The sequence below is a fragment of the Apiospora phragmitis genome, assembly GCF_038363925.1.
Source record: "Apiospora phragmitis strain CBS 135458 chromosome Unknown utg000006l:1.0-5683423.0:1.0-5690449.0, whole genome shotgun sequence".
Classification (NCBI taxonomy): Eukaryota; Fungi; Ascomycota; class Sordariomycetes; order Amphisphaeriales; family Apiosporaceae; genus Apiospora; species Apiospora phragmitis.
The window spans coordinates 97477-113591 of record NW_027117404.1 but is presented as its reverse complement, the minus strand read 5'-3'; the positions used below and the strand labels follow the sequence as shown (position 1 = coordinate 113591).

Below are 16115 nucleotides of genomic sequence, written 5' to 3'. Positions count from 1 at the left end.
AGATCGAAATTTGCCATGATTTTATCAAGGTCACCAAGAGGAAGGGACATATGCATAGGCTTTCATGGTCTGTCATTACTGTCGAATATCTCGCAATGGCGAGCAAAGCAATTCTCGCTCTGGCGTCTGCTATAGAGGCAAAGAGCTTTCTTTCTGCTCTTCTTGCGTGCTGCGCGCTGAGCAGCTAGGTCTGATGGGTTGCGGCATTCTATACCCAAGCCGGAAAACTCCACCAGTTTCTCTCTCGTCATTTCTCGTAGTTTCCCAACCGAGTAATAATATTATACAAATGAAGCCCCCGCCTGTACACAAATTACGAATCCTCCTTCCTTCCTTCCGGTTCCTCCCTTGGGCTTTGGCCCAGCCCTCTGAAAGCATGTTATGCCTCCCGACTCCTTCAGCGCGCTACCCAAATCAGAGAGTGTAAGGTAGAGAGAGAGAAAAGGAAGTCTAATGCCGTGAGGGGTGTCTGTGAGAACATAAAAATAACGATGTTGTCGATACACAGAAATTTATTTCTCGACCAAGGTTTTGCCATTGCGTATGTAGTAGCAGTAGCAGTATGCTGTGTAAGGCGTATGTGGTGATGTAATATGCGAAGCGCGATCCGTTCCGAGTTCATTGCCGTGCTTCCCCTTCTTTGTCCATGCTGTCCGTATAACCGTTCCGTGTATGGTAATGCGAAGTCATATTGCATGTAGCGTAGGGTGCAGTGCAGAGAAAGTCGCGACAGGCAGGCTTTTAACCTCCTAGTCGTCATCTCCCCACCGAGGGGCCGACAGCGCTGATCCGCACGGCACTGTTCTTCCCCTTGATGTGCCCGACATCATTGGCTGCTGCGGTTGGTGGTGGTGATGGACCGGGCTATCGGGCCTCGCCGCCGCCAACGACTTCTGCGCCGCCACGCGGCTGCTGGTGCTGGTCATTGTCGGGTGCTCGATGACGTCGGAGAAGCCGTCGAAGTGGTCGTCGTCGAGGTAATCGTCGTCGTCGTCGTCGAGGTCGGCAAGGCCGTCCTGGTACTCCTGCTCCGGCACGCCGTCGAGCTGGATCCGCAGCGGCGAGGTCATGGGGTTCAGCGCGTTCGAGTCCGCGCGCGGCCGGTTGCTGGGGCGTCGCAGGTGGTAATTGCTGCTGTTCTTGCTGCTGCTGTTGATGTTGTTGCTGCCGCTGCTGCTGCGGTGCCCGTATTCGCCGCTGCCGCTCGTGTACCTCGACCTCGCGCGGCTGCGTCGTCGGTCATCACCCTCGCTCTCCATGTCGAAGTCGAGGAACTCGCTCAGGTCCGGGCTGGGCTCCGCCGAGTCGATGGCTTCGAGGCCGCCGAGGGGCCGGTCCAGGAACATCAGGACCCGTTCGCGCCGGTCGTGCGTCTGGCCCGGCGCCCGCGGTCCCGTCCCGTAGCTCAAACGGTGATGCTGGTCATCCGCGTCACGTGCACTCGCCGCCGACCCCAGCCTCGAACTCGAAGCGGCGCGCATGGCACTGTTGCTGGCGGGCCTCGTCCGGTGCTGCGAGAGCGAGCTCCCGCTCCTCATGCCCCTGTCCGATGTCAGGTCCTTCATGTTCCTGGCGAGCGACGAGCTGCGGCCGGGAAACACGATGGGGGACGGGGTGTTGTTGTTGTTGTTCCGGGGCATCGATTCCGACGATGTCCTTCTGCCGTGGCCGTGGGTTGCCATCGCAGTCCCTTTGGCGAACTGTCTGCTGCTGCGGCTTCCACCACTGCTGCTGCTCGTCTCGAGGCTGACCACGCTGCCCTTTTCGCCCTCGATCTCGGCCATGATGTTCTCCCGCATGATCGCCCGCTTCTTCCGCAGGGCCGCCAGCAGCATCTCCTCCTGGCGCGTCACGGCCATGAAGCGGGCGTTGTGCGCTTCGCTGGCATCGGCGACGCTGCTCCGGTCTATGGACTTGGGCGACTGGATGTAGAAGTCGACGCTGCTCGGCGACAGCGGCGGCGTCGGCTGATCCGAATTGCGCTGCGAGAGGTTGCCCTGCCGCGAAAACCTGGGGTCGTAGTCGGGGGTGTCAGACTCAGGCATGCCCATCGCAGCATCCGCCGTAGAAGCCACCGGTAAGATGGCAATGACCTTGGCATCGTGGACGCCGTATGCATCTTGCGGACGAGCCGTCTTTGCGCGTACGAGCGATTCGGCCGTGACACTGGAGCGTGCTGAGGGACCTGAGCCGCGGTCCGATGGATGTCCGGAGCCAGACTTGGAAAGACCGGTAGTCGTGCTGGAGGATGAGGCTGACCGAAGCGTCGTCTGTGACACCGCTGGTGATCTGGTGGCATGCCCAGTAGCGGAAGCAGGAACGGTAAGGAAGTCGTTCAGTTGGCTGTAGGTGTTGGACTTCGAATCCGCTACGTTATTGTGGTCCTGGGGAGCTGATGTTGTTGTCTGCTGGGCCGGCCGTTTCCGATAGTTGGACGCTGGGCTGCCACCATGAGACGTCTGCCCATGTGACGACATGGAAGACATCGGTGCCGAGTCACTAAACGTCTCGTCTTCGGACTCTGAGTCAGACAACGATAGCACGCTTCGCTGCTGCAGGTCTGTGTCCAAAGGGCTCTTCTCCGGCCGGGATACTTTCGAGGTTCTCGTATTCCGGCTCGATATACTCGATGCATCCTCATGGCCATTTTGGAGATGACCTTGGGGCGGTGATATAGCAGTTGTCGTCGTCCTACTGCTAGTGGAATCTTTGCGATTCCTGTAGGGGAGCTGTGGCTGGTATGCTTGCCGAGTCACGGGGTTGGACAAGGGCGTAACGAACGAGCTCATGTGTGTAGACGCCGTCGTCAAGGGCGGGGATGGCTCAGAAGAGAATCGGTGGTCGTTCGTGGGCGGCATCGGGAACTGCAGCAAAGGCGAGGAAGATTCCTCCTCGGGCTCTTCTTCCTGGCCGAAGAGCTGTCGCTCGTAGTGGTCGTACAACTGGTTGAGTTCCGACATCTTTCCCAGACTCGGCAGCGTCTCGTTACTCTGGGTGTTGAAACTGGGCGGCAGCTTGGTGATTTGCCGTGATCCTCTCTTGCCGTAGCCATGGGACGGCATGGGAAACGCGTCTTTCATGGGCGAATTCTGCGAAACAAACGATGGGGATCTCATTACATAGTTGTTACCCAGGACCGGCTCGACTTGTGGGCTCACATCCTTGTTGCTGCGATTCCTAGGTCGGAGGAGGGAGAGATCCAGTTTTGCGGGTTTCTTCTTGTCCTGCTTGCCTGATAAGAGTCCATCGACATCCAGAAGATCGGTAATTTTGGTCGGCAAGCCCTTAGCCATGGCCGAGCTCGACGTCTGCTGCGATATCGATAGGGGGACCTGGTGTGGGTCGTAATGTGTGAAGATGGTGGAAGCGTTGGACTGCCGCCGCATCATGGTCGAGGCTGTTGTCGTCGCGTCTCGGTAGTCGTGGCCTATGGTGGCGGCCGATTTCTTCTGGCGTAACGGGTTCGCATAGTCGTTGCTTTGCGCGCTCCGTAATTGCCGGGGATGATTTCCGATTCCAGGTTCCCCATGGACAGGGCGCATGTCCGTAGCTTGTCCCCGCCGTCGCATCATCGTCATAGTCGTCCTCGGCGCGGATGCCTAGCCCTGTCTGAACGGTGGCATAGCCGTCGCTGCTCTCTGATATAGAAATGCTGATGCCAGATTTGGTGTCCCATGGCTGCTGCGGACTTCTCACGGAGTTTGTCCGCGAGTCCACATTGATCCCACCTGTACCCAAGATTCTCTCAGCTTTTGTCAGAGCCGGTCCCGCTCTCGTGGAAGGCGGTGAAGGCTTGGGCTTCCGTCCCGGCACTGGGAATGTGAACTTGGACCTGTGGCCCATGGTCGCGGCCTCGATAAATTCAACGCAACTACCAAGTTGCGGGTCAACGGCCTGTATGCCCCAAGCATGGAAAACCGATGATCCGATGGCGGCGTATAATCCAAAGGCGTAGGTTCAAAGGAAAGAATCTCTGGTGATGACGCTCGAAGAAAGCCGTAAGCCTAGGGTAGCCAGGCGCATATGTTCACCAACCCACGGCTATCGATGACCCTACTCAAAAGCACCCGGGTTAACTTGCTGGCATTGTCCACCCTCCTTAAGTGATATGTTGCTCCGACTCTCTTGATTGCTCGAGGCAGCAGAGCATGCTTCCTTTAGATGTATCCGTCGATGGGCTTATGAGCTCCTTATCGATCTGCAAGGGAAGGGCGGCGGACGACGAGGGCAAGCAACGCGGGGAAGCTATTGTCTTTATTTGCCTGGATAATGATGTACAGAAGAGAATCCACACACAGGTCGGGAAGTCCGGGGGGGGGGGTTAGCTACTAGCGAAATGGATCAACAAGGGCCGTCGGCGAGCCTGACAGGGAAAGGGAGCAGAGAGGACGTCGATTTGGTGATCTCTTCTCGCGAGCTCTCTCTCTCTCTCTTCCACGGGCCGGGAGATGAGGGTAGATTGGGGAGAGGAAGAAAGGGTTCTGATATTCCAGAACCAAAGTTCGAAAAGGTGACAGGGACTCGGTTTTCCGAACGAACAGACAAATCAGACCCCGAAGCATTAAACTGGATCGGCCGCTCGTTTTCTCACATCAGTCACTCTCTCACGCTACGCTACCTCGTTACTGTATCTCCTAGGCAGACAATAGCAGCTACGCTACATTTAAGAGTTCGCTGTACTCCGTAGGTTAAAGTCTCTTTCTTTCCCACCATAATTTTGACTTGCAGCTAGGCTTGATGGGCTGGGCTTGGTTGATGGTGGCCCGCGGTCCACTTGAGCTTGGAGAGGGGACTTGCAGAATATCGACAGGGGATTGGGGCGGTCCGAGGAGAACCCCTGCACGCCTACCATCCGTTGTGGGTGACACCCCTTTGGGATGCTCACTTTCTCCAGTGTGTACGTACACATACAGTACGGATTTAGGGCGCGAGACTCGAGCAGTCCAGCCGCCAGCAACGAGGCCGAGGAGGAGCAGAAGAAGAAAGCAAAGCGCCTTCCTTACATGCGAAGGTTGCCCTCGGCTATTTAGGTTGGGTACCAGTGACATATACTACCTACTAGCATCTTGTATAGTATCTTGATCGATCTTTGTGGCTTTGGACCGGGCACCCCAAAAAAGATAAAAAAGAAAAGGGAGGGATCGGCAGTGTAGAAAGCCAATTTCTCCATAGGCAAAAGTAATCACGAGGCACGAAATGCTGAGATTACACTGGGAACGGCGGCACCAGGCTAGGACCCGAGAGTCGGCAGAGGATTACATATTTTGGAATACTGGCAGAGTAGTGCGGACGTAGTAGCCGCGGCTATGAGTCTGGCATATTATGGCAATCAAACCAAATTTTACCAGGCCGGCAGCTTGCGCACGCTGTTTGTTGTGCTATATGTGACCTAGGCTATAGTGCACAATGCCAGCACATGCCCCAGTCCCAGTCCCAGTCCCAGTCCCCGTCTGGCATACGAGCCCACGGCCTTCCGCAACGAAAAAAAAAAGACTGATGAGCAAAACCTGGCCTCTGGTTAGTAACTACATATGTACCTGCCTTCGATGCGATCCCCCTTGATGCTAGGCCGAGAGAGGTTCAAGCGCAGCAGACCGCCCCAGCCGCTAGAGCGGAGGCCGGCCAGAACATTGGAACAGTCCAATACCTTTCGAGCCGGACGCAGGGACGGACCATGAACAGCGGCTCGTTGGGACGGACTAGTGACGTCTTTTTGTGCCATCGCCTGTTATCTATGCCGCGATAATTTATTAGACGCCTTCTCACAACCTTCCGTACTAGCTGGACGTCTTTCGGCGATCTACGACGTACTGTTATTCTAATTTTACCATGCTGCACTTGTAACGGAGGGAATGGGATGGACAAAGTTGTCAGTATCAGTCGATGCTGCAGGTACTCCCGGGTCGCATGGTGTGGCATGGCACAACTAACCCTTCAAGTAAAGTATATAGGATAGGGTATGGGAGGCATCGGGAGATGAAGTCAAACACGGAAAGGATTGGATAGATGGATATGCATGGTGGTTCATCATTTGATTGATGACCCTCTTTTCTGTCGCTTTGCTGTGTCGTAGGTCTCAGAAAAGGAGCCTGCAATTGCGGGAACCTGCAGCAATAACACATGGCTTGATGCGAAAATGAGGAGCAAGAATGTCTCAAGGTTCGGGGTACAGATGGCGTTTGGGCATCAGGCCGGCTCTGTGAAACACCCAGATATTACGCAGTCACTCACTCTATTCGGCAGTGCATAGTCAACATTGGAAAGGGAGTACTGGGTGTAAACAACAGGGGAGCAACGAAAAAAAAAAGCAGCTGATGAACGAACGAACGCAAACGGAACGCCATGGTAGCGCCGCAAAACACATCATCGGCGTTCCCTAGACTTGTCAACCGAGGATTGAGGCTGTGCGAGTGCCGACGTAGTATGGCTCCTAGTCCCGAGTTGCCGACGAAGCAACAAAGAAGAAAAGAAACAATCACGGCAAAACCGTGGTACACACAGTACTGGTCAATATCCGAGACGATATAGGTCATGGCAAACTGGTCTTCGGCGTACATACATACAGTAGCTTATCTCCATTGTGACTCTCAATCCAAGATCGTGGGTTTTCTAGCTCCAAGTTTTGCTCCCAGCGAGCCGCACAGGCACAGCGAAAAAAACAAAGAGCAAGGAACCCTGTCAGCATCTCCGCCTGTTGGTCTATCGAATGGGACCTCGCTAGGGCGATGACGTTTGCGCAGACCGAAGAGCCGCGAATAGTCAATAATGTTGGTAATAGTTCCGACCCGACCCAAAGCCCGGGCTCCATTACACTTTATTACTACCAAAAGGAAGCGAGAGAGAGAGAGAGTGATGCTTCGTATCTCAAACCCGCGAAATTGGCCAACAAGGGGGAAGCTTACACTGATGGCTGTCATTGAAAGAGAGGCTGTACACTCTACCCCCTGAAAGTTTGTTAAATTCATACCCTTGTGTGAGAGCCCTTGTATAGGTATTTCATGCGTCTCAATACCTCTATCGTGCTGAAACGTATAACAGCTGTCCAGTCTTTTACGTAGTAATTCCTCTGTTTTTTATGTTTCAAATGGACGCTCGATGTATTTCCTACGCAAATGTAGCCTGTCGATACTTCATCTGAAGTCCGAAACGGTATCCATCAATTAACAAACTTTCAGGGGGTAACGTGTAGGTGGGGTGGCAAGGGTGGTTGGGTGGCCCGGCCCGGGCACGCTTAAACCCTCTTGGGGCTGCCTCCCCCTTAAGGCCACAGACTTTAGGGCCGCCCATTCTCAGCTTTGGCCGGCGGCGGGCATGACCAACGAAATTGTTCAAGATAATGCATCTTGACGCGTTCGTCGCTCCCTGCCAACTATGTCAAGGACGTGCATACCTATAATTACGGGATTGCCAACCCGCGTCGGCATTATATGTATCTACAATAGCGACATGGGCTGCGGGCATGCGTTCCCCATCTCCATTTGCAACATCGTATCCCCCTTCCCTTCCCTTCCCATGGTTGATGTTTAGATGGCCCCCCAAACTGGTAGTAGCTTGACCTGAAATCGCCTAAAAGGCTTCCCTGAAAAAGGCCCGGAAGAATGACAGGCCCCTCTCCAGACGCGCGCAATCAAGGCGAAACGGACTACTTGAGAGCAGATGCCACGCCAGATCCAATTTCCCGAAAATCTGCCAGTAGCTGTTCCGGACTACCCTTTGCCACGAGCAAGCATAGCGATGAATAATGACAAGTCGGTAGGTAGTACCGTGCATTCAAAGTATCGTGTGGCACAGAAACGACAGACAGACCGTGCAAAGCAGGAGATGTAGAAAAAGGATCGGCACCCCTGTCTGCGGCGTGTTCCTGCAATACCAGGTGTACTTATTTCCCGGCATTATCGTCATATGCATATGCATCTCTCCCCATCTCTTCCCTTCCCGTCCCTTCTCAAACTTTGACCAGGTTTGGCCGCCTACCCCGGCCCAATAGAACTAGCTGCTATAGCCAAGCTTCTGCCAGGGGTCTTTTCCAGGTCCTTGCATGTCGCTGGCTTGGCTGGCAAGCCGGGTCAACCAAACATATCAATATTCTGTACGTACAGTGCAGCTGGCCAAAGATCAAAAGAAGGCCATATCACATTCCGTGCTGATATTTACTTACTCTCGAGCAGAAAAGAACCTAGGGACCTAAAGATGCAAGATGAGATGACTGAGTGATCAGACCAGACTACTATGTATGTACTGCATGCACCCTCTTTCCTAACGGCCTATGCGGCCATGTGCCCCTTTCTCCCGTGGGCTTAGGCCTCTTTCGTTCATCAACGAACATATCTTCAGTGGTTGCCGTATCTTGCATGTGCTTAATAAGACTGTCTAAAATTTCTATATTTCCGACATACTTGCAGCAGGTCACGACACGGTTGCTCTGACACTTCACACAGAATTAAGCCGCATTGGCAAAGAAGATCCGGCGGTGTTCGGCTCATTGGAGTGTAGTATCTGCCAGAATACGAACTGCAGCCACCGCACTGCACTTGGCCGAAGAGCACTCGTCTTACTCAGCCCCTACTCATGCAAGGACGGCCACATGCAGATCATCCCAGATGGAAGGACGATTGCCTCCCCCTAGAGACATGTGAACGTCGAAGTAGGAGACATCCGACCCTCTCACTCTCTGCCTGTCTAAAGTATCTAACACGAAACATGAACAATAATGATCAACCATGAATATTCTTGTAATCTAATATGATGATATTGGACCGAGGCAATTGCCCATGCGTCGCAACGCGCCTTCAACTTGGGTGAGGAACATATTTCCGTCAGAGGAACAGACAACTGTTGCGAATGGCACGCCGCATGGCGTTGAGAGTAGGGGGTCAGATCAGCGCTGGCTTGACGTAAGCCTGCCCATCGTACCAGTGGTGAGATGGGGCGTTATCGAGGCAGAAACTCGGCATTTCTGCTGCTGATTTTGGTGTCTTCTGTATTCCCATGTAACGTGCGAAGGCCGCCCGGGTCGCCATTCCACTCCTCGATATCGGGTATGTACGTACATGCAAACATACGGCTCATTGGGCACTGGTTCGCTCTAACTCAAACGCATCAACCAGCATATGTAACCATGGAAAGAGCACAGCGCAGTCAGAGAAGAGTAATAAACATGGTTGGTTGGTTGAGAAGGCGAGAAGTTTTTCCTGGCGCCTACACGCAGTCGATGGGATGGACCTAAGGACATTAGACCCTAGCTCGGATCGGACATTGCCGATCAAGCTCCCAGCTAGCGAGCCACTGATGAAACCTGGGGGAGAAATAGTCGAATGGGTCAAGCTGCTGCTGCTGCTGCTGCTGCTCGCATATGTATTTTTAGAATAGGACGCGGAGTACAGTCAAGACTCTGGCTGGCTCGAGTCTGGCTGAGCCGCCTCTCGAAGTCTGCTTGAATAAATCATATGCACATGTGATAGAGCAGCATCCACTGATGGATGAGCAGGTCATGGCAGACGAGAGCTGTGCGTCTCGTCTTCTCTTACGAGGCCTGCCAGATTTGAGAGTCATCACGTATGAGAAAATGTCTTACATAAGTAACCTTATTAGTTGGGATAAACATCAGATCAACAAAACCATTGCGACGGTAGCAAGAGTCCAGCCCAGCGAAACAAAACAGAGAGAGAGACGACTTGCAGCAACCTGCTCTAGCCAAGGATGCAGGGTGCAATGAATAAAGCCGCATCGGCCCCGTAAGACAGAGAAGGACTCTGCTGACTCTGCTCACCGACAGTCGACACTCGAGAGAGCATAGCATGTTAATAAGGTGCGGTACGATGCCATGGCAGATGTTTTCCCATTCCATTCGACATCGTGACCACAAACGTGCAAGTGGCCGGTCCTTCTGAAACGCCAGTGGGCGGGAAGGAAACCCTTGTGCACGCTCCACTGCTTATTCCTGTGCTGTGTTTTTTTCCTTATTCCTTGCATTTTAGGCATTTATTCACTGGCTTTGTTTGCAAGTTCGCCGTCCCCATCGCTGCTGCTGTTCCCTACAGTGTACCGCAATATACGGGGCTACCATACGGACATGTCTCCGAGCCGTTGCATGCGACCGCGACAAAACGAAACGAGTCATTTCTCAGCGTCCTTCAACCCACATAGCCAAAAGCTTCTACTTCCCCTCAAAGCAAGCAACATCAGCAGCTTCTTCCTCCTCACGTGCCCCCCACCTCCACCAACCTCGGCGACCTTTTCCCATGGTATCCTGCGATGTCACACAACGAAGCAAGCAACCCGGCAGGATGTCGACCGCCGCCCCCCAGCGGCCTGATTCTCCAACCCAACCTCCTGTACCGTGACGAACCTTCCCTTGACAATATGTTGCTTGTGATGGTACGGATACACCACAATAGAGTGCAAGCGCACGTATCCCGACTTTGGTGGTGTCCGGCCAGAGCCCACATCTTGATTGATAGATAGACAGACAGCAGACCTCCACATTTCCCCATCTGTGTGTCCGAACTAGCATAGCAGTAAACTGCAAAGGACTGAGCTAGCCATGTCGCCTTGCAGTAGACGGGTCCTCCTTCTTCATGCGCAAGAGGCAGCTAGACAAGAGGAGACAGGTCTACCACTACTACTACTACTTATCAGTCGCAATATATCCCGCAACCCAATACACATCATGGCAGCAACGGCGGAGGAGGGGCACTGAACTGCTGACCCGACTGTGTGTTTCCCTTCTACCTGTCGTGATCGCCTAGCATACGCTACAGAAAGTGGGATGGGAAGCTACTCAACCACAGACGTCCAGGCCATGGATCGGGGTCTACTGCAGCCTGCACGGCGAACACACCCCTGCACGTCCTGCGATGCCACCGTTCCATTCTTGGCCGCAAGCAAGCACAAGTTTGAAAGAAAGAAAAAAAGTCTCCGACCGACTGATAGACAGCCCATGCCATCCAAACACGCACACGCACACACACGAGAAGAGAAACATGTCATGCGGCTATTTTGTGCAGAAGCCGAGGATCTGCCACGCATAAACGAGGTTTCAGAAGATCGGCAGTTCGAGGTGTGATAGTGGTGGTGGTGGTGGTGATGGTGAGCTTACTAGGTTCCCGAGAACCACTACCACAACCCACCACCACTACTACTGCAGTGCTGCGTTTACCTGTGTTTACTGTAAACCTCACCCCCAAGGTAAGCGAGGTAATAAAGTTGCCCGATGAACCCCCTCCCCTGTGAATGCTATTGTGCTTTAGTTAAAGGACGTCGACCAGTTGGGTATATGGCGATATATACAATAGGATCCCTGAAAGTTTGTTACTTGACGGATACCGTTTCGGACTTTAGACGAAGTATCGACAGGCGATATTTGTGTAGGAAATACATCGAGCGTCCATTTGAAACATAAAAAACAGAGGAGTTACTACCGTAAAAGATATCCCGCTACTGAACAGCTGTTATATGTTTCAGCACGATAGGTATTGCAGACGCAAGAAATACCTGTACAAGGGTTCACAGGATATGAAATAGACAAACTTTCAGGGGGGCGGGTGTAGAGCTTTGCTACATGGGCCGGGGCGATAGTAGTAGTAGTAGTAGTAGTAGTAGTAGTAGTAGTAGTAGTAGTAGTAGTAGTAGTAAGCTTATTTGCTTACCTGCTTGGTGTGAGACTTTAATGTTCTGGCCCCCAGCAAATGAACGCGGCTGTGAGTAAGTGAGCGAGTGCACCGTTCCCTCGATGAGACTTTCCGGCTTGGTTAACATTCGTAGGCACCAGGTTAGGGGCTGCAAGCTGTAGCTGTGATGGTTCCCATGCGAATCCCGAAGGCGTCCTTGTCCAAATCCCTCCTTGTGCGGTAGGTTCCATTACGCCCAGAATGTCTACATTCCCTTTGAATGAGAATTCTTTGGCCACCGAAACAGAGAACTATAACCTTGCTTGTTCCTATAGCTTCAGGGGATATATAATCCGTCCAGGCTGAAGTCATATTGAGAAAGAAGGGGTACGCATATCACAAGTGCTAAGCATGCATAGATCAGACTCGGAAGCTTTTTGGACCATCAATCACTCGAGAGTAAGTGAATCATGCTAGCTACCTACATATCTCGATCATCTATCCAAGCTTTGCTTAAGTTACGAGAGAAAGAGAGATAGAGCCCATAGCCCCTCTTCATCTCCTCTCCCAACCTCCACTCTCGCCTAATCCAGCAACAGCTCAACATCAAACTTCCGATCCGTCCGCAACTGGTACTGCGGCAGCGTCGCGGGCCCGCAGCTGCCCGTGCCGAGCCCGTGGTGGAACCAGTCCAGCCGCACGACGGTATCCTCGCGCCTGCGCCTGCGCAGCTCGTACGGGTGCGTGCACGCGTCGATGTCCCGGGTGCTGTAGTGGCTCGCGCTGAAGCTGGCGCCGTCGTGCGCCCCGAACCGCGCCCGCAGCAGCCGGCCCGCGTCCTCGGCGCCGCCCAGCGGTCCCGCAGCTCGACCCAGCGCACGTCGGTCCGGTTGCCGCCGTCCTGCGGGAACTCGTAGTCGGTCCAGAGCGCGTCCGTCGTGAAGCCCCACGTGTTCATGTGCTGCGCCCGCTTCTTGTCGGCGTACGATTCGCCCGGGCCCCGCCGAACCACTCGACGATGCGGACCCCCTTCATGGCAAAACTCAGGCCGAATCGCGCGAACGTCGAGGGCAGCAGCGGGCCCGCGGGCTTCGCCGCCTGCACCCGCACGCTGCACCACGCCCGCGTCACCGTGTACGTCGTCACTGTGTCGACGCCCCAGGCCAGCACGGGCGGCGCCACGCGGCCCTCGACCACGATCTTGCACGCGCCGTCCTCCTCGACCGTCGTGATGCGGCGGAAGTGGTGCTTCGTCTGATGCACGCGGCGCTCGACCCACTCCTGACCGAAATCCCCGCCACGGTCGTTGTCCGTGAGGGCGCGATAGAAGTCCAGGACCATGGGCTCCGTGATCAGGTTGAAGTGGGGGCTGCCGGCGCGCGTCAGTGAACAGAGCGACCCCGTTGTCGTGCTGATGCCGAACGTCGTGCCGTTCGCGAGCGTCGCCTGGATGATGCCATCGACTTCTTGAATGCGCGGGCCCGGTGCCTTGGAGAGTGTCTTTAGTAGTGCCAGAGGTTTTGGTGGACTCAGCAGCAGCTCGCCAAATGCGACAACTTGCCCGCGATATGCCCATTTAGTTGCTTCGCGTCTGGAAAATTGCAGGCGCAGCCATGTTTCCGATGCGAACGTCGTCTGAGGAAAGCCTCCGACTACCAGTTTGGATGTAGTGTGAGGTTTGATGCCCTTGGGAATGTACACTTCACGACCAATGATCTGGGAGCGATCCGATATGATCTCCCAATCGCAACGCAGGTGGTCGAGGGAGACGAAGTCGTAGCGGTTGATGATCTCCACCACCATGCCGTCGTTTCCGACTACTTGCACGGGCTCGATAGCTTTGCTGTATTCGATGAGCCCAGGGGTCGCGGTGTGGTTGGCGAAACACAGTCCATCCATGACGAAGTTGTAATCGTTTGGCTCATCGCCGAAGTCGCCCCCGTAAGCCATATAGTCTTCGCCTTCTGCATTCTTGGTGAGTAAGCCCTATAAATTATTAGTATGGGGTAAAAATGAAAACAACGATTTCGATGTTTTGCATTGTAATGAGTAGCTTACATGGTTGGCCCACTCCAGACGAAGCCTCCCATCAACCTCGGATACTTGTAGAAGGCGTCGATATATTCTTTGATCGCTCCAGGGCCGTTTCCCATCGCATGAGCGTACTCGCACATGACAAAAGGCTTTTTCCATTCTTTTTCCTCTCCAAACTTGATCATATCATCCACGGAAGTGTACATCCGACTGTAGATATCTGCAGTCTTGGCATCGTAGTCTCCTTCGTAATGAACTAGGCGCGTCGTGTCCAATGCCTTGATCTCGTCGTACATAGCCTGATGGTTCCTGCCGTAGAATGACTCGTTGCCCAAAGACCACATAATGATACATGGGTGGTTTCGATCTCGCATAACCATCTGCCTGGCCCGGTCGATATAGGCCTCTTCCCAGTCCGGGTTATCGGAGGTGAAGCTTGCAGGATCTTCACCCACTTCGCCAAAGCCGTGGCACTCCAGATCAGCCTCATCCAGCACCCAGAGCCCTGGTTCGTCTGCCAAGTCATAAAGCCTGGGGTCATTTATGTAGTGCGATGTCCTGATCGCATTGATATTATGAAATTTCATAAGAAACAGGTCCCGCCGGGAGGAACTCGTACGGGACAGCTCGCCCAGATACTGGGTGGTGTTCATGACGGTTCACACCCCGGAATTTGACCGGGTTTCCATTGACACAAAACACGCCGTCGATCAGTTCTACTCTGCGGAAGCCGACCTTATGTGACACATGGACGTCTTCCGCAGATAGTACCAATGTGTACAGGTATGGCGTCTCAGCTGTCCATTTGTGTGGGCTCTTGATGCTGCGTTTGAAAGAAGATGACGAGGGTTCGGATGCCACTTGCGTCTCTGTTAGAATCACCGAACCTTCTGCGTCGAGCAGCTTGAGAGTCACAGAGGTATCCTTGGTAGCGCCGCTCAGCTTGTAATCGACACTCAGGCTGGCATCTTGGAAGTCATCCTCCAACAGGGTCTGGATATGGAAATCTTCAAACCGTATAGATGGGAACGAGTGGAGCCAAACGTCTCTGAATATGCCGCTTAGCCACCATTGGTCTGTAGGCGAGCGTCAGTCAGCTGTGATGGGCCTGCTCTGTTGTGCAAGTCGCCATGTTGCCAAGGGCAATAATGGGCACGGTCAGGTTGCAGGTGACTGTCGGACTTGGTAATAGTATGTATGACTTTGACATTACGAGATGTAACAACTCACCCTGATCTTCGATATAGCTCCCGTCACATCGCTGGTAGACCTCGACGGCAAGATAGTTCTCTTCGGAGTCTAGCTCCAGACATTTCGTGACGTCGAATTCACTCGGATTCCTCGAACCCTGGGAATAACCAATCTCCACGCCATTCAACCAGACGGTAAAGGCAGCGTCGACGCCTTCGAACCTTAGGCGCCATTGATCGCCATCCTTTTTCAGGCGGTCCGGAACTTGGAATTTGGTGACATAACGGCCGCACTCGTTATCATCATACGGGACGTGCGGAGGGTCAACGGGGAAGGGGTAGTTGACGTTGGTGTACTGGGGGCCCTTGCCGAACCCTGGCACTGCCACATGCCGGGGACTTTGACCAGGTCCCATTTCGAGTTGTCAAAGGAAGGCTCCCAGAAATTGGTAGGACCGTTGAAAGGGCCCTGGGTAAGGTGGAAGCCCCACGTGCCCGACAGCAGAAAACTCCGCGCACGGGTGACATCTGCTGACAAGGCATCCCTCTCGGAGTCGTAGGTGAAGAAGTGGCTTCTTGGCGGGAGGGTGTTGCGGTGGATCACCTGCAAATTGCTCCAGTCCGGCACATGGTCTGGCCGGACTTTGGTCTTGTTGTTTGGCTGTGGACCAGGTCTTGAGCCGTATTGGTCTTCATGACACGGAGGAGAAGCATTTCTCTCATTCGACCCACGAGGGCTTCCGGTTGGGCTGTGGGTATATGTCAAATCCAGATGGAGGCTGTCTATGGAGTTGATGAGAGGGTCGACCCCATGAGACGCACGACTCGGGGTCTGGATGGTTCTAGGCGCCATAAGAGCTAGCCGGCCGATTAATATGGGCTTGGATGACGGGTCATTAAACGAGCAGGGGACTGGCTAGCATAGGAAAAAACGGTTGAAAGGACTGGTCCAGGAGTGCTTTTGGTGGGCAGCTCTACTTGAAGGGCTGCTACTAGGTAGGTACAGAGTGTATTGCGTCCATGCGAATGCTATGCATTCAGGTCTTGTTGCACAATGGCAATGGCAGCTCCAGTCAAGAGACTGGTTGATGGTAGGAAATGAGCAAAAGAGAGGTGGTTGGTTCATTCGAGCTGCTGGACTGGGGAATGCGGGGGAACCTTTTGGTGGGCGCAAATGGAAGGTGGGGTAAACACGTGCAGGCATAGGAAAACTCCCCGGCTCGATTGCCTTTGTGGCTTAGGAATTTCCCGCCCGCCTACCTACTTGAGATCCATCAAACAA

The 16115-nt window shown here is 53.8% G+C and overlaps 2 protein-coding genes across 2 annotated transcripts; both read right to left on the bottom strand.

The window, feature by feature from the left end:
• Positions 1–749: 749 nt before the first annotated feature.
• On the bottom strand, positions 750–3843 carry PG994_005292 (uncharacterized protein; the record flags this gene model as incomplete). The annotated part of the gene is given in 2 exon segments (XM_066856701.1): positions 750–3449; positions 3460–3843. The coding sequence occupies 2 exon segments, from the start codon at positions 3841–3843 to the stop codon at positions 750–752; spliced, it is 3084 nt and encodes a 1027-aa protein (XP_066715970.1).
• Positions 3844–12193: 8350 nt separating this feature from the next.
• Positions 12194–15249, bottom strand: PG994_005291 (beta-galactosidase; the record flags this gene model as incomplete). The annotated part of the gene is made up of 6 exons (XM_066856700.1): positions 12194–12448; positions 12481–12582; positions 12627–13595; positions 13688–14174; positions 14257–14719; positions 14874–15249. The coding sequence occupies 6 exons, from the start codon at positions 15247–15249 to the stop codon at positions 12194–12196; spliced, it is 2652 nt and encodes an 883-aa protein (XP_066715969.1).
• Between the last annotated feature and the right edge of the window lie 866 nt (positions 15250–16115).